Below are 22236 nucleotides of genomic sequence, written 5' to 3'. Positions count from 1 at the left end.
GTGAGTGTTTTTGCTGCACATACATCTGTGTACCATGTGCATGCCTGGTGCCCAAGGAGGCTAGAAGGATCCCTTGAAACTGGAGTTACAGATAGTTGTGAGTAACCATGTGGATTTTGGAGATTGAACCCAGGCACTCTGGAAGAGCAATCAATGCTCTTACCCACTGAGTTGGGCTCCCAGCTCCGGAATTTCAGATTTCTAAGGAAAGGCATGCTTGTGAATATTCTAGCAAGATGACAACTCCATATACATATCCAGGTATTCTGAATTTACTTTCCATAGAGTAAAAATATTTGAAGGGAATGTGTCATTATCACTGCAATGACATTCCTTAGATAATTAGCTCATAAGAGGAAGGTTTATTGTGGCTGATGGGTCTGGAGATTCTAGTCCAAGATCGGGCAGCCCATTGCTTCAGGCCTCTGGCAAGAGCAGCACCTTACAACAGAGGCAAGCAGCAGAGCCAAACTGCTTACAAAGGCCAGAAAGTAAAGTGGAAGTGGTTGGGGTGCCACACAAAGTCACCTCTGAGGGCACCCACAAAAACTGCTAAGGACCTTCCCTGCGGCCCCACTTCCTAAAGGTGCACATCCCAGTAGCGGTAGTTTAGGGACTAATCCTTTAACATATCAACATCAAAAACATAGTGGGACATTGGCATAACAAATTTACCAAGTTAAGCTCAGCAACTGTGAAGCTGGATATAAGAACGTGGTGGCAAGCTTGGTGCTCAAGCCTGTGATCCTAGCTACGTACGATGCAAGGTACCAGGCCAGACTTCAAGGCAACTAGTGAGACCCTGTTGCAGAACACATCTTGTAAATGGACTGCCAGTGGAGCTCAGCGGTGAAGCACTTCCTAATATGCAAATTGTGTTCAAAGGCCAGAAGTTCAATTCCTCGTAAGAGGGGAAGCAAGTTGTGCACAGCTGTCTACACCTAAAGTCCCAGCACTTGGGAGGCACTGGCAAAGGGAGGAGTTCAAGGCTAACCTGGGCTATATGGTAAGAGTTTGTCTCTGAAAAAGAAAGGTGGGGGGGAGAGGTGTAAGGGAGGAAGAAAAAGGTTGACTTATCAATGTAAAATCATTGGTAATGTGCAGTAAATGGAATACCATGGTCAAAAAATAATTAAGGCAGAAAAAGCACGTGTCTTTACAAGTTAGAACCACAGCTAAAACTCCATGTGATCTCAACACAGCCTACAAGGCAGGTAGGAAATGATGGGGAAAGGAGTAATGCTGGGAATATGGTCACATAATACACATTGACAAGCAGAAAGAAAGCATTTCTTTCATTGGTGACAAGTGAGACGGAAATGCTTTCCCACAGGTTCTACAGCTGGTGGCAGTGCTTCTTTTGAGAACTATTCAACTGTGAACATTTCAGTGGCTCCTGCATTAGTCACAAACTTTTTATATATTAAACCTACCAATCGTTTCCATCCATATTTTCTATAGACATTTGCAGGCCAGTGCTATCCTTTAAGCTCCTATACTGTCTTACATACTAAAGGTGAACGTGCTATTGATGGAAAGCTGTCCTACTGACATTTATGCTTGAGCTTCTTATGTTAATTTTAATAGATTCACCTTTTTATTTGAGATAAGTACAGGTTGACATGTAGTTATAAGAAGCACAGAAATTTCGGGTTATTCCAGTTCTTCCAATAGTGGCATGGAAAAATATAGCTTAATATCATAACCAAGATTCCTATATTAGTGCTAAGATACCTACATTAGCAGAACAGGTGCTGGGAGCATTCAATGGAAATGCCTGGAATTAAATCTGCAGCACCCACATACATTAACAGCTGAGCATGAAAGACCTGCATGTTTGTGCTTGGGAAGCAGAGACAGGCTCCTCAAGACAAGGTGGCTAGCTAGACTAGTGAACTTGGCAAGCTGGAGGTTCAAACAAGAGTTCCTGCCTCAATATATAAAAACACCTGACCTCAACCTGTCACCTGCACACACATGTGAATGTGCACACATACAAAGATACCGCACACACATGCATGCATTGAACATACATAAAAAGAAAATATAGCAGAGAATGCATCCATCCACAAGGCTGCCTCATGATGTTGTCCTTCAAGACCACACCCCCAACCCTTCCTACTGGCATGTCACCCCTTAAACCCTAGCAACTACTAGTCTGTATCTATCCCCACACCTTTGCCATTTGAAGATAATACATATAAAATCTTAACTTTTTAAATAATCTTCTACCCTTTGCTCAGCAAAATTCTATGCATGTAACAATAATCTATTCCTTTTTATTGCTTTGTGGTACACTGTGGAATACATGTAACACCATTTAACCTATTCACCTGCTAAAGGGCAGATTCTGGGGAGACAAGGATGCTGTAAATATTCATGTACAAGTTCTACATGTCCCCGTCTTAATTTCTTGGGGATAAATATCAAGGCTACAATTGCAATAATGCACAGAATTGGCATGCTTGGGCTTTTTTTTTATTATTCATTTTTTCTATGTTTTCTTTTGCCTCTGAGATCCTCTCTTCCATCTCTTTTAGTCCATTGGTGATGCTTGCATCTGTGACTCCTGATTTCTTTCTTAGGTTTTCTCTCTCTAGGTTGTCTATTTTTGTGTCCTTATTGTTTCTATTTCCATTTTCAATTTCTTCACCTGTATGGTTGTGTTTTCCTGTAGTTCTTTGAGTAATTTTTTTTTGTGTTTCTTTTTTAAGGGCTTCGGTTTGTTTGAGTGTGTTCTCCAGGTTCCCGTGCAATTGTTTAAGGAAGTTATTAATGAGCTTCTCAAAGATCTCCATCATCATCATGAAGTATGATTTTAAGTCTAAATGTTGCTATTTTTGGTGTGTTGAAAAATACACTACTTGCTTATCCACAGCATTACTTTTAATGATTGACTTCTATACCACAACCACTTGCCTAGAACAGGAAAGCCCATTCAGTGGCAGTAAACAATGTAACATTAAGTGTGATAATTCTTTTTACCTTGGAAAAATAACTTTCTTTTTTTTTAATTTTTTTAAATTTTTATTTTTTTGGTGAACCAAAGAGTTTTACTGAGAATATGTAGAAGAATAGGGGTGAGGTTTCACTTACTGAAATGGAAGTGACTCAAAGACAACTATACTACCAAGCATACCCCAGCTTGGGTGAGCCCACATAAGCTTAGGAACCTAGAACACACTACAAAGCTGGCAGGCAGCCCTACACATCGGAGAGTGTCCTTTCCAAGTAACTCAGTTTGGTCTAAATCTCTTGAAGACAGATTGGTTGGTTTCAGCTTCTTTTTTTCTCTTTCAACTTTATTTTTTAAAAAGAGAGGTGCATGTACAGATTTTTAAAGGCATTTTGGCATAACATTATATGAATATATTTTTGTCAGAGCTTAATTCTTTTAGAGGTTTGATAGTATGCATTTAAAGCTTACTAGTTACCAAAAGCATAAAGTACATGTAGAACAGAACATAGCATGGAAACAGTCAGAGTTTTCTTGGTGTGTATAGATTAAACATAATGATTTTTGAATACCAAAAATTGCCACAAGGCTATATTCTTAGCTCTTAGATTATTAATGATTTAAGGTTCAGGTGTACCACACTTTGAGAGAGTGCTATACACTTATTTTTTCCTAAGAAGGACTGAGGCTTTCACTTTTTAGTCTTTGTTTTTCTTGAGCTTCATATGGCCTGTGAGTTGTTTCTGGGGGTATTCAGAGCTTTCTGGGGTTAGTATCCAATCATCAGTGACTGCATATTATGTCTGTTCTTCTGTGACTGGGTTACCTTACTCAGGATGATATTCTCTAGATAAGTCCATTTTCCTAGGAATTTCATAAAGTCATTGTTTCTGATAGCTGAGTAGTACTCCATTGTGTAAATATACCACAATTTTTGTATCCATTCATCTACTGAAGAACATCTGGGTTCTTTCCAGCTTCTGGCTATTATAAATAGGGCTGCTATGAACATAGTGGAGCATGTGTCCTTACTGTATGTTGGAGCATCTCTAGGGTATATGCCCAGAAGTGGAATAACTGGGTCTTCAGGTAGTACTATGTCCAATTTTCTGAGGACCCGCCAGACTGATTTCCAGAGTGGTTGTACCAGTTTACAACCCCACCAACAGTGGAGGAGTGTTCCTCTTTCTCCAAATCCTCTCCAGCATCTGCTGTCATCTGAGTTTGTGATCTTAGCCATTCTGACTGGGGTGAGGTGGAATCTCAGAGTTGTTTTGATTTCATGCTTAGGTTTTTAAACAGACTGCTACATCATTTTCCAAAACATGCTATTGTGGATTGAATATGAAATGCCCATTACATGCTATATTTTGAATGCTTGCTTCCCAGCTGTAAGTTCTATTTTGGGGGGATGTGGAGGAGGTAAAGCCTAGCTAGAGGATCATAGATTATTGGGGATGGATCATTGGGTATATAGCATCCCTGGCCACTTCCCTGTTTCTGGTCCTTCCTTGTTATTAAATGAGATATACCACCAAGCCTTCCCTGCCATCAGCAAAGCAGGTAATTTGGTCACAGAAACAGAGAAGTAACTAATACACATACATTCTATTTATGTCACTCACAGGTATGCATGACAGTTCCTTTGCATCTCAATCTGGTGCTGTTATTTCTTATTTTGGTCATTCTAAAAGGTATGATGAAGCATCCTAATATATATATATATATATATATATATATATATATATATATATATATATATATATATATATAGAGAGAGAGAGAGAGAGAGAGAGAGAGAGAGAGAGAGAGAAAGAGAGAGAGAGAGAGAGAGAGTCTGACTATGTATCCCTGTTGTCTGGAATTTGCTATATAGACCAGGCTGGCCCTGAACTCACAGAGACCCATCCATCTGCCTGTGCCTGTGCCTCTGCTCAGGTTAAAGGTGTGCGCTACTACACCCAGCTATCTTATTCTAATTTTAACTTGTATTTTCTTAGAGAAAAAGTATGTTGAACATGCTTTAATGTGCATATTTTCAATCTGTATATCCTCTTTGCTAAAATGTCTGTTTATATCTGTTGCAAATCTTCACTACAAAACAAGTGGTACACAGTAATTCCAAGGAAGGGAAAGGGTTAACTCCTTGAGTTAATAGAAAACAGACATAAGAGTTCAGAGAAGGAAGGGGTTAGAATCTGCTGAGATCTACAGTTTCTTAGGTACTCTAATGAGTACTGAAATGGGAAGGAACAAGATGTCAGAACGTCCAAAGAGCAATTGTGTTCTACTATCCAGAGTAACTTGTGATAGACACACCAGGTACAAACTGGCCTTACGAGGGCTCAATCGGCCTTTAAGTATTCTCCAGAGCCAACCTAACAATGAGACCAAAACACAGGTATTTGAAAAGACCAAAGTGATAGGCCTCTGTAGATGATTAGAAAAGAAGTGAGAGGAGGAAAAGATTAGCATCAAGACAGAAAAGTGAGCACTCCCCTTGTGTCTATCACAGGCGTTAAGTAGGTAGGGAAGATTATGAACAACTTTTTTCTAACAAGACATTTGGAGGAAGCATGTAAAAAATTTAAAACTGTGTTCAAAGCACATTTGAGAAAGTATCAAAGAAATTGAATTTATTTTTGTAATTCTACACACACACACACACACACAGGCACACACATGGGTGTGCACATGCACAGTCCAAACAATAAAAATCCCCTAGGTTGGCACCAATAAACTTCACTAAGGATTATGGATTAACAGCAATTCCACACAAAAACTCTTCTGGAAAAGATTGCAACCATACTGCACTTTATGAGACTGTGACCAACATTTACTCTGAAATAAAGTCCAAACGCAGTGTAGGAAAATCACTAGTAAGTAGCCTTTAAAACACAAATATTAAAAATAATCCTTCACAAACAAATACAGAGACCCATAACTAGACATTACACAGAGAGTCCTTGGAGCACACACTCTAAATGCTAAGTCTCCATCAAACCCTTCCTCTCAAAGCTCAGGGAATCCCAAGGAAAAAGAGGCAGAAACAGTATGAGAGCCAGAGAGGACAGACGGAGGAGATTAGAACAAGGGCCTCTGAATCAGCTTAGCAAGGCTCCTATGAACTCACAGACACGGCTACAGCGAGCACAGAGCTACACGGGTGTGCACCAGGTCCTCCACAGATATGTTACAGCTTTCAGTTTAGTGTTTTTATAGGACTCCTGTGTGTGAACAAACAGGTCTCTGATTATTGTACCTCGTCTTGGGGCTCTTTTCCTTCTGTTGGTTTGCCTTGTGCAACTTTAATGTGATGTTTTTTGTTTTATTTCATATTTAATTTGTTACTTCTTGTAGTTACCTCTTATAAGCCTTTTTTTGTTTGATTTTTTTTGTTTGTTTGCTTTTGTAATGAGAGAAAGGGAGTGGATCTGAATGGGAAGGAAGTGTGGAGGAATTAGGAAGAGGGAAAAGAAACTGTAATCAGAACATATTGTATGAGAAAAGAATATTTTTAATAAAAGGGGGAAAATCCTTTGTAAACCAAGTCTAGTTATATATTATCATGATATATCAAGTAGGTTTTAATCTGGAAAATAGATTTTAACATATGATTATTTTCTATCTGGTTATTTTATAACCAAAAACCAATGTAAGGTTCTCATTCTTTAATTGTTACATGTGTGTGTTTGGACCTAGGTAAAAATTTTAAGGCCTAGGTAACTGTTAACTGGCTAGCTCACCATTATAAGGAAGCTTCCTCCTATGTTTCCTCCATTACTAGGAAACTTTCTAATGCCAAAATTAATTACATATTCTGTTATGTTCTGTGTCCGTTAGAACCAATCATGACAGAAGTCAGTAGAACTGCTTTGTATATTTAGCCACAAAAAGCCTGGACCTGAACCAACCACCTAATAGCACTTCCTGCCCGTGGGGTGAACCCATCCTGGTTGACAAGTTAAGACATGAATATTAGACAAGGCAAGTCCCCTGCCACAGATGAATAACCCAACTAATAGGAGCAGGGAAAATGTACAACAAACACAAGTTCCTAAGGAAATACTCTATTCCTAAATCCTGCTGGTGAAATAACTTGACACAGATGTTTGTAGATTTGGGGCTTTAAAACCCTACAGAATCTTAACTCTGGGTCATGGCTCGAATCTGGACCTTGGCCCTGGTCAGCCAGTCCTGGGGTATAGGCTCAATAAACTAAACCTGCTTGAGAATGGTGTTCAGTGGATTGTGAACCAATTCCTAGACTTCAACATGTGTATTCTTAAATATATAAATACAACCTGCCCGATCTGTTAGCTACATATATGGTGTGTGAGTGTGTGTGTGTGTGTGTGTGTGTGTGTGTGTTTTCAGGGCTAACCATTTACCATGTGGTATTGCACTAAAAATGGAGCTCAATGTTAGAGCATGTACCCACCACTGCAAACTCTAGGTTTCACACCCAGGAACCACACACACACACACACACACACACACACACACACACACACTCAACTGATTTTCAGCCAGTATGCTAAAGTTATTAATTAAATCAAATTAATGGAGAGTGACACAGTACCATGATATGCAAAGCAAATTTAAGTCCTGATGCCTTACCATCTATAAAGATTAACTCAAGGAAGGAGAAAATGGAGAAGGAAAATGATGTAATTATATTTTAATTTCAAAAATAATGTTCTTTTGAATTCTCAAAATAAGCCTAAACATAAGCACTAAAGCCATATAACTTCTAGATGAAAACATGTGGAATAGGCAAAGATATCTTAAAGAGAACACACAAAAATGTGATTCAGAAGAAAAATGGTAAGTATGAGTTCATAAAAATGTAACACTTTCCTTAGAAATATGCTATTAGGCAAATAAACAGGCAAGTTGCATGTTATGAGAAAACATATATAAAATACCTAAGTGGTAAAGTACTTGTATCCAAGACACATCAAAACCCCTGCCACTAGGCACAGTTGAGGCACACATATATAGCCAGTACCAGGGAGGCTGAGCCACAGGATGATGAGTCAAGGTTAGCTTGGGTGCTGTATGGTGAGTATCAGGCCAGTCAGGGGTACTGTATTACAAAACCATTTCTCTCTCTCAAAACAAAACAAAACAAAACCAAAGACTCACCCCTGCACAATAAATAACATGTTGCAACTTAATAAAAACACATTCAACCCAATATTCAAAAATGATGATTTGAACACTCTTCAGCAGAGACATACCATTTGCAAATAGCATGTGAAAAATGTTCTGCCTCGTAGTCACTGGGGAAATGCAAATTTGAGCTATGATTGCAATAGCACTGTAAAATCATTAGAATGGCCAACATTTACAAAAACAGCATATTAGCAAGGATATGGGGAAACTGACTCACAAGCTACAGATGGAAATGCACCTTAAAGGGCCTAATAAATTTAAACATGCACCCACTATAAAACCCGAGATCCCACTCCTAAACATATACCAAAAGAAGCACAACTGTCCAAAAAAGCTTCTCGTGCAAATTTCACAAAAGCTTGAATCCTACAGTTCAAAGCTAGAAAGAGCCCAATGTTAATCCACAGTGAGTAGATTAACAAATTGTGGTGTATTTATATAATCCTGCCCAGCACTTTCAGAAAGAGCTTGTGCTACACTCTCAACACCACACAAGCATCTCAAAAGCATTCCTCTAAACAGAAGAGAGCCATCACAGCGAATCTGCAATGCTATCCATTTATACACAAAAAGCCAAGTTAAGGGGTAGAAAGCAGCTCAGGTGCTACCACAGGCAGGAGGGCGGGACTTCCTAGGGTGATGACATGGTCCTTTTCTGACACTACAGTGCGATTATCACTGCACATTTGCCAAACTTTGCCAACTGCACATTTAAATTTGGTAAACAGCCCATGTCATGTCTCTACACAAAACTGACTTTTAAGAAAACTGGCAAGAGCTCCTTTCTGGGTGACAGCTAATAAGGAAGCCAGGGCATTTTACCTTCCCAGTCCTCCATGTACGGGGCTTCCTCGGCTTCCTTCTCTGGAGATGTGTCAATGAACTTGCCTTCTTTCATGACCCTGGTGATTTCTCGGAGCTGATGCAGTAATCGCTTCTCTTGGTCAGAAGTCACAGTCTGTGCTCTGCTGAGAAAAAGACAATTCAGCCATTTAGTGGTCATCACTCCTAGGGAAAACTTCACCACGATCTGTTTGGTTCCTCAAAGAGGAGGTCTAACAGCAGGTGATTTCTGGGAAGTCATGGCTGTAACCAGAGGTGTTAATTCAATGTCGTAATTTTATAAATGGGGAACCTAATCTCCAGAGTATTTCAATCAAGTAGCTGCTTGAGGTTCCAAGATGAATCGGCGTGAGAAAAAGGTCCTGATGGTTTCACCTTCTCACCTCAGCAGCCTGATTCCCCAGTGTCCCGCAGTTTTCCTCCGATTCTTACATGTATTCCCGTCTTGGTTTGTCTATGTCCCGCCCAGGGAGTGGCATTATTAGGAGGTGTGGCCCTGTTGGAGTAGGTGTGGATCATGATGGGTGTGGGCTTAAGACCCTCACCCTAGCTGCCTGGAAGTCAGTCTTCTATTAGCAGACTTCAGATGAGGATGTAGAACTCTCCACTCCTCCTGCACCATGCCTGCCTGGGTGTTTCCATGTTCCTGCCTTGATGACAATGGACTGAACCTCTGAACATGTAAACTAAGCCCAATTCAGTGTTGTCCTATATAAGATTTGCCTTGGTCATGGTATCTGTTCACAGTAGTAAAACTCTAACTAAGACAATTCCCTTCAGTACGAGACACTTTCTCTAAAGCAAGTCATCAAAGAAAAAATATTCTAGGCCATTAGACTCAACCATAGAAAAATACTAGACTAGAACCACAAGGCTTTTTTCCATTTGCTCAAGAGTAAGGATACAGTGTGGAATTTCAAGGGTAGATAATTCACAATACTCAATCATGTAAATCAGAGAAACTGGGGAACTGAGATCCACAAACTGAAATTTACACATGGTGATGGGTGCCTTTTCTTTTTCAATTCCTACTAAGCAAATACTACCAATGAGCCCACAGCCCACCACAGTACTCAATTTCCACAGTTTAGAAACCTCATCAGACTACTGATGAGCTGTGGTTCTGGGCAAATACTGGCAAGTGCAGTGTGAGACTTGAGGACAGCCACACAGCTGAGAGGAAAACACTGCATCACACAGAGAGGCAGCATCCTGGACAGAAACCAGAAACCATCTAGTGGAGGATTTAAGAAACTACTCTTTATCTCCTAGAGCCCAAAGCATCCATCAGAAGTGCCTCATGCAGAAAGCTATGTACCAGTAATGGAGGCACCCTCTACTCTACTCAGTGTAGGTGTTGGCTGTGTCCTTCTCTCTGTTCAGACTAACAAAGTTCACCTAACAGGAAAAACAGGCTTCTCCTTCAACTGTAACTAGGGAAAAGGAGGGTGTGCCATTTATACCACCCTCACGAGGAAGAAAACAAAACCAGACCAGTTATCCAAGTTCCTCTAATGAAAATGACCCATTCTGTGGGAGACTTCAGGGGCGGAATAGGACAACCTGCCGACGTTCACAAAGCTCTGGCCACCAGGTTTTACAAACCATTCCTGTAACTGTACACAGAGTTCTGACACTAAATGAAACAAAACCGAGCCTCTCAGGGAAAAATGGAAGCCCTTAATTACCATAGCCAGGCTTGGAGAAGCATCAACAGACAAAATTTCAAACTAGAACATCCTTTTAACTTGGAAAAAGTGTGTCTGGGCTGTCCATTAAACAGAGGGCAGGATCCACATGAGCATGTCTTCTGAATTTACCACAGTGACTGTTTCTGTGGACTTCTCCCTGCCAGGTTGTCATGCACAGACATGGCAGCGTTGCCACAGCCTCATCTGTAATGGCTGTGTCTGTCTGCCTGGTTCTTATCTCCTCGCCACTGCTTTCGTCTACACCTCTGGAATGGGGCCTCCACTGTATCCTCTGCCAAAACTTACAAAACTCATCAGTAACTGTTTTACTCCTGCGCATCTTCCAGTTTGTTCCTTTTGATTTCTCATACTGTAGAGCATCCTTCTGGAACTTCCTGCATTAGCCACAGCCTCAGCTGCCTTCCTCCCACTTCTGCGTTCTGACTGTGCCCATTTTCTCCGCTCAGTAAAGCCTGGCCATCAATGAAGGCACAGTTTTTAGACTCCCATGTCTCCATTCTTGGAGTCATGCTCCAGGGAGGTTGTCCCAGCATCACAGGCTAAGCCATTACCTTAAACCAAAGATGTCCTAACCTTGTCCTTAATCTTTACTTCTTACCCATCTATCCATGCTGCCCAATTACTTCCTCAGCAGGTCTACTTGGGACTTTGTTACCACATTAAATCTCAAATTAACCTTAAATTCAATCCCTCAAAACCAAGGCCTACATGGTCAAGAATCATGAGAAGCTACATGAACAAGCAGAGGTGGACAGATTGTATATGGCAGATCCCAAAATGCTAGTAAAATATACAGGATCAGAGGTAGAAAATACAGGATCAGAGGTAAAAAATAATGGCAGCTGTCTTTTAACTGAAGGAATCGTCAAGTCCAAATCCAAGAGCTAAATACAGAGAGAGCAAACAGAAAGGAAAGAGTAAGGCTAACAACAGAACAAAATGCCCAAGAAGGCGAAGCCCCATTGTAGCTGAAACCCTGTCCTGGTTAGAGGAATTGGCAGGTACTCCCGATATGCTATGTGTTCCAGAAAGACCTTGTACAAAAGGAAATACTCAGCTGCCAAGACCAAGGTTGAAAAAAAGAAGAAAAAGGAGAAGGTCCTTGCTACTGTCACAAAACAGTTGGTGGGGACAAGAATGGTGGCACCCAGGTGGTAAAGCTTTGAAAAATGCCTAGGTATTATCCTGCTGAAGATGTGCCTCAGAAGCTACCCAGCCATGGGAAGCTTCATTCAGCACGTGAGAAGGCTGCGCTCCAGCATCACTCTGGGACTGCCCTAATCATCCTCACCGGGTGCCACAGGGGCAGGAGAGTGGTTTTCCTGAAGCAGCTGGGCAGTGGCTTGCTACTTGTGACTGGACATCTTGCCCTTAACAGAGTTCCTCTGCGCAGAACACACCAGAGGTTTGTCATTGCCACCTCTACAAAAGTCAATTATCAGTGAGGTTAAAATCCCCAAACACCTGACTGAGGATTAAACTCAAGAAGCAGCTTCACATCAGGAGGGTGAGATCTTCAAGAAGGAGAAATACGGGATTACAGAGCAATGAAAGGCTGATCAGAAAACTGCGGACTCGCAGATTTTGCCGAAGTTTAAAGCTGTTCCTCAGCTCCAGGGCTACGTGCGATCTCAGCTCTCCCTGACAAACAGGATGTATCCCCACAAACTGGTGTTCTAAATTGTTAACAACTCAATTAAACAGCTTTATATGTTTTTAAAAAGGCGCACAGATGCTATAGAAGAGAGAGAGAGCAAGAGAGAGAGAGAGAGAGAGAGAGAGAGAGAGAGAGAGAGAGAGAGCAAAAGCGAGAGAGAGAGAGAGCAAAAGCGAGAGAGAGAGAGAGACAGAGACAGAGACAGAAAGAGTCATTATGTGGGGGGGATACAGGAGAGTACATAAGAACATCCACAAGTCCAGGCGACTCAGAACCAGGCTCTTTGCTAATCAGCGCTTCCACAGGTCACGCCATGTTTCTAGAGGGTAGGTCACCAGACAAACGACTCTCAGAAGGAAATCATGCTAATTCTGAAGGCAGAAATTAGAACATTTCACCTTAGTCCCTTAACCTGTGTATATGAGTTTGATGTTGTGTTTTATATCAGCCATAACATGGAGAATGCTGAATATGTATGGAGCTATGCATTCAGGTGAGATGTAGCAATTTGAGGACATCTTATTTGCAACAAAGGATGGTTAAACTAGATGTCAGTGAGCAAAAGGCGAGGCAGGGAGCTTAAGTAGCTGAAAGATGACACACAGAAGAGGCCACCACCTGTTCCTTGCATCAAAGACTCCACAGTTTCCCATGAAGGTAAGGGTGAGGCTCCTCAGTATCCTGCAGGTGATTTTATGATCCACTGTGAAGTTCTCCCTCCTCCCTGTGAGAAGGCTCAGCTGAGACGGACTCTGTCTTAGTACTAAGTACCACATTCTGGTGTTCCAGTTTCCATGACCCTTCCGCACCCACCTTTTCAGATTCTTGGCCAGTTTGGCAGGACAGAAGTGTACCTTCCTAAAGGATTAGTCTGGCCCTTGACACCTACTTTGTATGTTTAATTCTGCACTAGGAGTAGTCAACACAAACACAAATGCCTGCTGTGATGACAGTTGCTTTCTATGTGTATGAGCGTTTGCCTGGATGTATGCAGTACTCACAGAGGCAAAAGGAGCAGTGGAGCTCCTCCCCTGGAATTGGTGTTAAAGACAGCTGTGAGCTGCCATGTAGGTATTAAAAATTGAACCCAGGTCCTCAGGAAGAGCAAGTGCTCTTAACCACCAAGTCATCTCTTCAGGCCCTTGCTTCTTTCTTCTTATTTGGTATTAAAAAATACAATGTTCAATAACCAGATTTTACTTAAAATTTATATTAGACAACTAGAAGATCCTTCTTAAAACTAGGTTATTTGACCTAACAAGATTTAAAAGTTTTACAAACTCTGACAATAATTTGTACCACGTTTAACACTTGAAAACAAGTTTCTCAATGATATGAAAATGAATGTTAATTAAGAAAGAATACATATATTGCACCTAAGCTGACAATTATGTAAGATAAAAACATATGGTCTATGCATTAACAGCCAAAGTGTAGACAATCTATAAATATGAAATTGTCTGAGTCCTATTTGATGAAAACTTACCTCTCCCCATTAGGTCCCACTCTGTTGATTAATTTTTCCATGGCTTCCTCTGTCTCTTTTAGTTTTTCTTGTAGTTGAACAAGTTCAAAATTGGCTGAAAAACAAACATCAATTTAAGAACCATTATGGGCAACTCCCTAAGTCCTTCCAAGAAATGGCTAGCTGAAATGATCTGAGGTAATCTAGGCTTGTTAAGACACTCGGACAGGGCTTCTCTAACTAATACAATCAGCACAAAGTACAGGGGTCTGGCCAGCAAGCACAGCAGGACATTCATTTAGGGAATGATAAATAAATCACTCCCTCTTCCACTCAGTAATCCAGCACAGCCAACTAAAGAAAACATCCAGCACCAAAAAACACCCTGCTAAGAAGTCACCCCAGAGTAAATGCAGACAGTAGACAACAGTTTGTGATTCAAACAATGCTCCTGGGTAGGATAGCAAGTCTACACAGAACTAAAAATAAAGGATCAAGACTCTTTGGTGATCTCTGCCTGTATTAAAGTCCAGAGGTATCTAGGAATTAAGGGTGTCAGTATTACACTTCTGTAAAACAAAGTCCTAAACTATGGTTGAGACCTCAATACCCAACTTAACCCTAGTTGTCTAGAATAAAGAATATAACATGCTAGAGTGTAACTCTGTCCCATAGATGCTGTTTTTTAAACAGTGTCATTAGAAAATACACAAACACACACACACACACACACTGAAAACACTAAGAAAGACATTTAAAACACAACAAAGAAATACTCAAAATACAAAGTGAACTTTCAGGTTGTAGGAAAAAGAGACACTACTCAGTATATAAATGGCCTGGATTTCATACCTCTCTGTGTAGGCCTGGCCATTCTGGAACTCACTCTGTAGGCCAGGCTGGCCCTGAACATAGAGATTTGCCTGCCTCTGCCACCAGGGGCTGGGATTACAATCATGTGCCACCACTACCTGGGTGTAAAAATCCTTTTAATTCAGTTAATACCTGTGAAGTGGGTACAAACTGCACTGTGTGGTGCTGAGGTTATTATTTTTGCATGATATCCTTATAATAAAGGATAAGGCTGACTCACTGGCATTGCTCTTGTTATTAACAGACGTCCATTCGGCCATTTGATTTACTTCTATCAGTCTCTGACAGGAGGAAGGTCTTAACAATCTTTGTTCTTTATTTTTGTGATTAGTGTTTGTTTTGTTTATTTTTGTGGTGTGTGTGTGTGTGTGTGTGCGTGTGTGTGTATGTATGTTTAGGGTTAGAAGACAACTTTCAGGAGTCAGTTCTGGCCTTCCACTCTATTGATACAGGGCATCGTTCGTTTCTCCTGCACTTCAGACTCTGGGCTAGCTGCTCTGCAAACTTCTAGACGATACTCTGACCTCCTCCATGTCATCAGTGGAGTGTGGGAGTTACAGAAGCTACAACATCTTGCCTTTTTAAGTGGGTTCTGGGGGGTCAAACTCACCAGAATGTCCACCCACTGAGTCCTCTTAACAGTTCAAGATTTCCCGTCGGTGATTTTTTAAATTACTGATGTTACCATTACTACCTCATACTGAGACACAGCAGTTTTCTTCAGAGAGCCCCTGACTATTTAGGATTTCCAAGAAGGATGTGAAATATGACTAAGAATTTAATACAACAAAGAACCTAAAAGAAATTCCAAAAGAAGATACTGCCTTGGGCAGATGCTCTGTGCCTCATCCAACATCATTTTATCAATATCTTTAAAAAAAAATTTTAATAAAAACATCTTTCAATTTTAAAACTTGAAAAAAGCAAACGTGAAAACCTCTGATGGGTGAAGTGATACAGACCTGTAATTCCAGCACTCAGGAGGCGGGAAGACCTCGGTGAGTTTGTGCTACACAATAGGACCACTACAAGCTCAAGAGTTCATGTCTGCCCAAGTTTCATTCAAGCCGTCCAGACATAATTCCCATTATGCTTTCGACAAATCCCTTCTTTCTAGTAATGCCTCCTTACAAGTTATTTTTCTCTGTGTGGTTTATGTGATGTGACCCAGGCAAGTCAGTATGCAGGTATATACAGACAATGACGGGCAGCATTTTCCTCTCTTGCTCTCCCTTAGTCCCTTGAATAGGGCCTCACAATAAACCAATAAACCCTGGCTGGGCTGGCTGGCCAGGGAATCTGAGAACTGTCCACTGTCCGCTCGCCAGCACTGGAGCTACAGCCATGCCTGGCTTTTACATGCGTGCTGAAGATTCTAACGTAGAGTCTTCATGCTTGCTCAGCAAGTGCTTTACCCCACAGATTATTTTTCCTAGCATCACTCTAATGTGTACATTCTCAGAACACACTCTAATATACACATTCTTAGAACCCATTCTAGTGTATACACTCTTAGCACCAAGGACTGACAGCACAAAGAAACCTGGCTAGGCACTACTTGACAGCTCACTTAAAGGCTCCAAAGTGTGTAGTGGAATGTGACGGGGACGCAGTTTCTCCTTCAGTTTTCCTCTGAAATAAACATATTTGCTCCAAACATTTTGCACTCTGTAAGTGAAAAGTAACTAAGACAAACGTTGACTGCTAATCCCTAATATGTACCAAAGTGAACGAGCAGCCTTGTGGGAAAGCGCAGGCAGCATTAGCCCTTTGAGGCCCAATATCCTTCACATTTGAGAAACGCCTTTGGGACATAACTACAGACCCTTCCCCTGATTGCATCCCACTCCAACTCACTACCACTGCCAAGGGAGGGGCACTCACTAATCTTCCTGTGGGCGTTTCCGGGTGGGGCAGTGGGGCAGTTCCGATCCTCTGCAGTTTTCCCCTTTGAAAGCTGAGGATGAAGGAGGCACAGCACATCAGCAGCAGCTCAGAACCCCAAAGTCACGGAACACCTCATGTTAAATGAGAAAACAAAAAGAGCTGGGAGACAAAAATTAAGTCAGAAATCAAGCCAAGAATGACATTAGAGAAACGTCTTTTTAAAGCTGCTGGAAGCGTCGAGAAGGTAAAAACAACTGAAGCAAAGATCAAGTACAAGGAAAACCAAGACCCCTCGGTCACCTGCTGTACCCATGCTCCTCCAGGGCAGGTGACGTAGTACCCGGGACATGTCCATCTCCACACACACTGCCTGCAGAATTCCTGGGTGAGAAGAGACTAAACCCCCGCACTTTACCGAGGCATGAGTTTAATAAGGTAAGGCTTCTATACCTCAGCACAGAGAAAAACCCTGCCTAGAAGTGGAACTTATTTGGGGTCTCCCTTAAAAGACCCAGAATGACTTCCCACAACCAGGAAATATTAGGTTTAGTGTCTGGACGTGACAGAATTACAGAGATGACACCAGGCACAGTATCTCACACACTGGCACCACTAAATATGGCCTCACAGTGGCTACTTGGAAACCTTTGTGCCCATCCTACGAACAAGCTGCTTCTTAAAGCATCTTAATGGTCTTTCAGCTGTCAAAGATGCCTAGTCTTTTGTTCTTTTTCTTTGGAGTTTAGTGCTGTTTGGATTATGGACTAGAAAATTCAAGTTCAAATCTTGGACCTTTATTTAGTTGTAAACCGATCCTAAGATTTCTCTCTGTAAAACTGAGATGTTAGTAAATCGTAAATCTTTCACAAGGAAATGATGAAGCTTTCAAAGAAACGATGGATCTGAAAGGGCTGAGTGACCCTTTCAGGGATTTACCAGACACAGTGATTTTATTACAATGGCATTAGATTTTCACTGATATACACATAAGACATACATATATCTCATACATATACAACAATTTCACTTACCTTAAACAAAATGTACAGTATGTACAAAAAAATCCCAAAGCCATAGATTGGGATGATCTGGCCCATCAATCCTCTTCCGCTACCCCCTCCTCCAGCGCCTCCTCCTGCTCCCTTGGCCTTTGCAAAGGCCTCTGCAAGGTGAGACCTCTGGAAACGAGCCCCTGGTGTCTGACCATCTGAGGGTGCCGAGTGGTGATGCATCATAGGTGGAAATCGGCCCAGTTTTCCTGAGAAAATTAATTAATTGGTTTTATTTCTTCTGTTTTAAATGTGCACTGAAGTTCAAATAACAGAAGCAACTTAAACATGTTTAAGACAAAAGCAGGAATTTGATCAGAAAGATGGGGGTTTCATATGGATACAAAGCACTTTGTGGTCATCTTTATCTGTTCACTAAACCCATTTCCTCTTCCTTCCGGGTCCATGACTGAACTACATTTCCTGGCCTCCTGTAGAATTAAATGTGGCCCCCTGACAGAGTTCCAGCCAAAGGAACTTGGTCTATAAAGCTTCCCAAAGTCTCAACTACATGATCATTTTCCTTCTGTAGGATGGCTACTAATGTTCAGGGAGACCCTGAAAGTCATATGTTGGAAATGCCAAAGCCTCCATTAGCCTTGGTTCCTAAGTAACTGTGGCACAGGCCTCCACTGCTGCTACCCTGATAACTTGGAACCGTCTGGTCCTGTTTGTGTGTGTGAGAAACAAGCTTCTATTGTGTGAGGGCCATTATATACATTGGAGTCTATCCGTTACAGTGGTTAGCCACCCCTATCTAATACAAAAGAAAATGTAATGTTCTTGGGAGGGAACAGAACCACAAACTGGAAAGCCATCAGGATTCAGGCCGGCTACTTTCGCATTCCAACTCAAACTCTCTCCTCTCTATGGGACCATAGCCTTTTCCCTTTGTTTCTTTGTTCACATCTTCAATTTCTTTCTTCAGATAACTCCTCTAATCTCTTTGTGCCTATAGTAGAAGACAGTCATTCCAAACCTCTCAATTTGCAACTCCTTCAAGAAAATAGCTAAGACTGGCCCCAATTCCAAATTCCTTGGAGGAAGATTGAGTACACAGCTTGGAGAGGAAGCAAACATCCCCCTTTGAATTAGCTACAGCTGAGCCTCCAGGATTCATAGAGTAGAAACAGGGTCAAAGGCCCAACCTCGGAAGAACTGAGAGAAGAAGCTTGTCAACCACTGTTTTGCATTTTAAAACTCCATTAAGAGTTAATGCAACAAGCACAATGGGAGACGAAGTCTTCAAAGGGCCATAGGAAAAAGTGTGCTTGAAAAACCAGTGTGTGGGGGGGGCACTCCAAATTCTTCTCCTGCTCCCCTTCCTCCTCTTCCTCCTCCTCCTGCACTTATTTATGTAGGTATGTATGAGTACTCTGCATGCTCATCTGCGTGCAGAGAATGTTGGGAATGGAACTCTGAACCTCTGGGAGAGCAGCCAGTGCTCTTTACTACTGATCCATCTCTAGCAGGGGTAACACTAAAGTATACAACACCACAGAACAGAAAGGCCTTAAAGAAATTGTAAAACTACAAATTTGCTGGATTTGACTTCAACAAAATTAAGGATTTCCATTCAACACAGAAGACCATGAACAGAAACAGGATGAAATCAAGGAAATGACTCTAACATGGAAAACTGATAAAGGACTACATATCTATAAAATAGAAGAGCTTGCCACTTAACGACATCATGTAAAATTCACAGCAAAAGGAACCAAAGACATGAGGAAGGAACTTACACAAAGGGAAGCTTAAGTGGCTGCCAACACATAAAATGACCGAAACTCAAAGTAAGGCCGTTACCAGTCAGTGCTGAGTTACCAGTACTAATGGGTGTGAGAACTCCAACAGTGGCCAAGATGCTCAATTAGTGAGACAGGACTTTCTACCCAATAGGATGGTAGAAAGTGGCAATAGTTTGCCAAGATATGGGAAGGCAAGAATTTTTGCTCACTGAGCTAGGAGTGCAAAACACAGCCACCCTGGTAAGTGGCTTGCCTGTCCTCTGTGATAAATGATTGGTCCCTCTCTGGTGGTAAATCTGAAGTTGTCAAATATGGTTATGCAGGTAGGCTGACTTACACACTACAGATCTGTGATGATGGAGGTTCTTCAAGCATCTGACTTCCATAACTGGAAATGGAAAACTGAAATGGAATTGATGCAAATGCAGACTTTGTTCTTAGGAACTATCCTGTAAGAGTGTCATAGACAGACATGGCAGCACATACCTGTAATCCAGCACTTGGAGCATGAGGCAGAGGACTGTGGTTAAGGCTGGCCTGGGCAGCAAAGCAAGATCCTGTCCCAAAGTGGGACAGGGAACTGAGGATACGCAATAGCTCATAGGTAAACATCTTTTCTACCTACCCAGAGCTCTAGACTAAACCCCTAGCACTGAAACACACAAACAGAGGCAAATGGAAAGACAGAGCAAAGATAGAGGACAGGGAGGCAAAGAATGACTCATGCCCTTCCAATCTGCTTTGCCTTTCTTGCTGGCTGAGAGTCCGGAATTTTGACTGAACTAAAAAAGACACTATAAAGATGGCCTGCATTGAAAAAATATTTACTCTTTTGAGAGATTTCTCAAATAAGAGTGTTAAACAAGCTAATGAGCCATGCGTGGGTGGAATTATCCCTATAATTCCAGCACTAGGGAGGTGGAGGCAGGAGGAGCAGGAACTCAAAGCCATCCTTGGGTAAATAACCAGCTTGGGTTACAGGAGATAGAGTCTCAAGACAAACAAACAAAAAAGCAAAATAGAATAGGGGGACAGAAAGAGAGACAGTAATAGACAGAACTAATGACCGTGCGTAAGTCCCGAATTTAACTTTATCACTGCTCCTTTCTCATCTCTGAACTGTATTTTATGAGAAAATCTTACAAGCAGGTTAGTGGAGCACTTATAATAAAAACACATGCCTCAACCCTTACTGTTCAGTAAGAACTATTTTGAGCTTTTTTTGACCTATGTCTTCATCTTAAAAGAACTCTTTTTTTAATCTGTAAATATGTACCACCTTTGAATAAAAATCCTTTAGACAAAAAGTCAGGCTAGAGAGGTAGTTCACTTGGCAAAGTAGCTGTCTAGCAGGAACAAGGTTCCAAAGTAGATCCACCACACCATTCCCCCAAAAGTATACCAAAATATTTTTGCTTAATCTTTTAAACTTAGATACCAATGACATAATTTGAACAGTGTAACTTCAAAGTCCACAAAGCAACACACCACACAGAGCTAAGGCACTTAAATGTGACTCTCTTAAGAAGCCTACTGGGCTTCTAAGTATCTTTTCTTTGTAGACTCCCTTTTGCTTCATACGCTCCTGGCTACACCCAATTTGAGAGTATCTATGAGGGAGCTTCTCAGGCTAAACATGTGATAACAGCAGTGCTATGCTGCCATTTCTTTTTGTGAATGATAATGTAGTCAACCTGAGCAGTAACTCTGTTCAACCTAAGTGGCAAAGCTGGAAAACTGGATGAACTCTTCTCAATACCCAAAGCCTGGAGGAACGTGAATCCTCACACATAAGGGGATGGGGGTAAAAAGGACACTGAATGATCAACAACAAATGAAAGCAAACCAATGTCATAAAAGTCAGAGAACAGAAAAGGCCACTGAAAAGAATTAACTGATTGAAAGTTGAGGGTGGACATACCTATAGTCTTGGTGCTCACAGAGGCAGGGGGATGGACATACCTATAGTCTTGGTGCTCACAGAGGCAGGGGGATGGAGTCCCAAAAGAACTCTCCTGCCACTGTAGGCTGGGCAGTGAGACTCTTTCAAGAACAAAACAAAACAAAACCACCTGGCTAAAGACTAGCATCAGAACTGTTTTCAGGTATTCTCATACTTTTGAGAAACAGATGGAAAGCAACCTGATATTCTGATTATTGGCCACAGAAACTGAAATATAGCAGTCTACTTTCCTTATACATGGTCTCACTTTCTGTAAGTCCAGTTACCCACAGCCATTAAAATTATTAAGTGGAAAATTCTAAAATAAGCGGTTCAGAAGTTAAAAAAAATACACACCATTCTAAGTAGTGAGATAAAAGTTATGCCACCTCACCCCATCCTGCCTAGTATATAAATTATCCCTGTTTCCACGGCACCCATGAGGAATAGCTACCTGCTTGCTAATCAGTTAGTGTCCCCTCGGTTATCAGGATGGCTATGACAGCACTGCTCAAGTGCCCCTTACTTTACTGAGTAATGGCCACAAATCTGAAGTGTAATGATGCTACCAGTCCTATGGCAACATTGTTACAACTGTTCTACTTCAGTATTAGTTCCTGGTGTGTGTTTACTATACCTAATTTATAAACTAAATTTCCTCATAGCTATGTAAAGACACGCATGCATACGTAAACATATCGGGATGGAGTGGGAGAGAGAAAAGAGTGCAGTCATTCAACAAACGTGTAAAGAGAGTTAAGTAAACAGAATGGACCTATATCTCACACTATACTAAAATTAGCCTGAAATAGAAGAAAGACTGAAATGTAACAGGTAAAAAATTTTAATTAGAGATGTAAGTCTTTATGACCCTGAATTATGTAACGATTTCTCAAATGTAAAACAAAAATAACAAAAAGAAAGTG

The 22236-nt window shown here is 41.3% G+C and overlaps 1 protein-coding gene and 1 pseudogene across 3 annotated transcripts in view; one reads left to right on the top strand and one right to left on the bottom strand.

Moving 5' to 3' along the window:
- The window catches only part of RIC3 (RIC3 acetylcholine receptor chaperone), a 43380-nt gene that overhangs the window by 8896 nt on the left and 12248 nt on the right, over positions 1 to 22236 (bottom strand). Inside the window, exons 2-5 of one of the 2 annotated variants that reach the window (XM_080913139.1) lie at positions 17603 to 17829; positions 16569 to 16641; positions 13833 to 13926; positions 8957 to 9102 (exon numbers count right to left, since the gene is read on the bottom strand). In XM_080913139.1, the coding sequence (XP_080769265.1) occupies positions 8957 to 9102; positions 13833 to 13926; positions 16569 to 16641; positions 17603 to 17829 (540 nt within the window). The remainder of the gene's footprint in view (positions 1 to 8956; positions 9103 to 13832; positions 13927 to 16568; positions 16642 to 17602; positions 17830 to 22236) is intronic. The other variant, XM_080913140.1, reaches the window with a different exon arrangement.
- Positions 11859 to 12369, top strand: LOC308417846 (large ribosomal subunit protein eL6-like; annotated as a pseudogene). The gene has a single exon. The product of its transcript is annotated as a large ribosomal subunit protein eL6-like (transcript).

The sequence above is a fragment of the Micromys minutus genome (assembly GCF_963924665.1).
Source record: "Micromys minutus genome assembly, chromosome: 2".
NCBI classification, from domain to species: domain Eukaryota; kingdom Metazoa; phylum Chordata; class Mammalia; order Rodentia; family Muridae; genus Micromys; species Micromys minutus.
The sequence above is the reverse complement of the archived record's forward strand: the minus strand, read 5'-3'. Positions and strand labels throughout refer to the sequence as shown.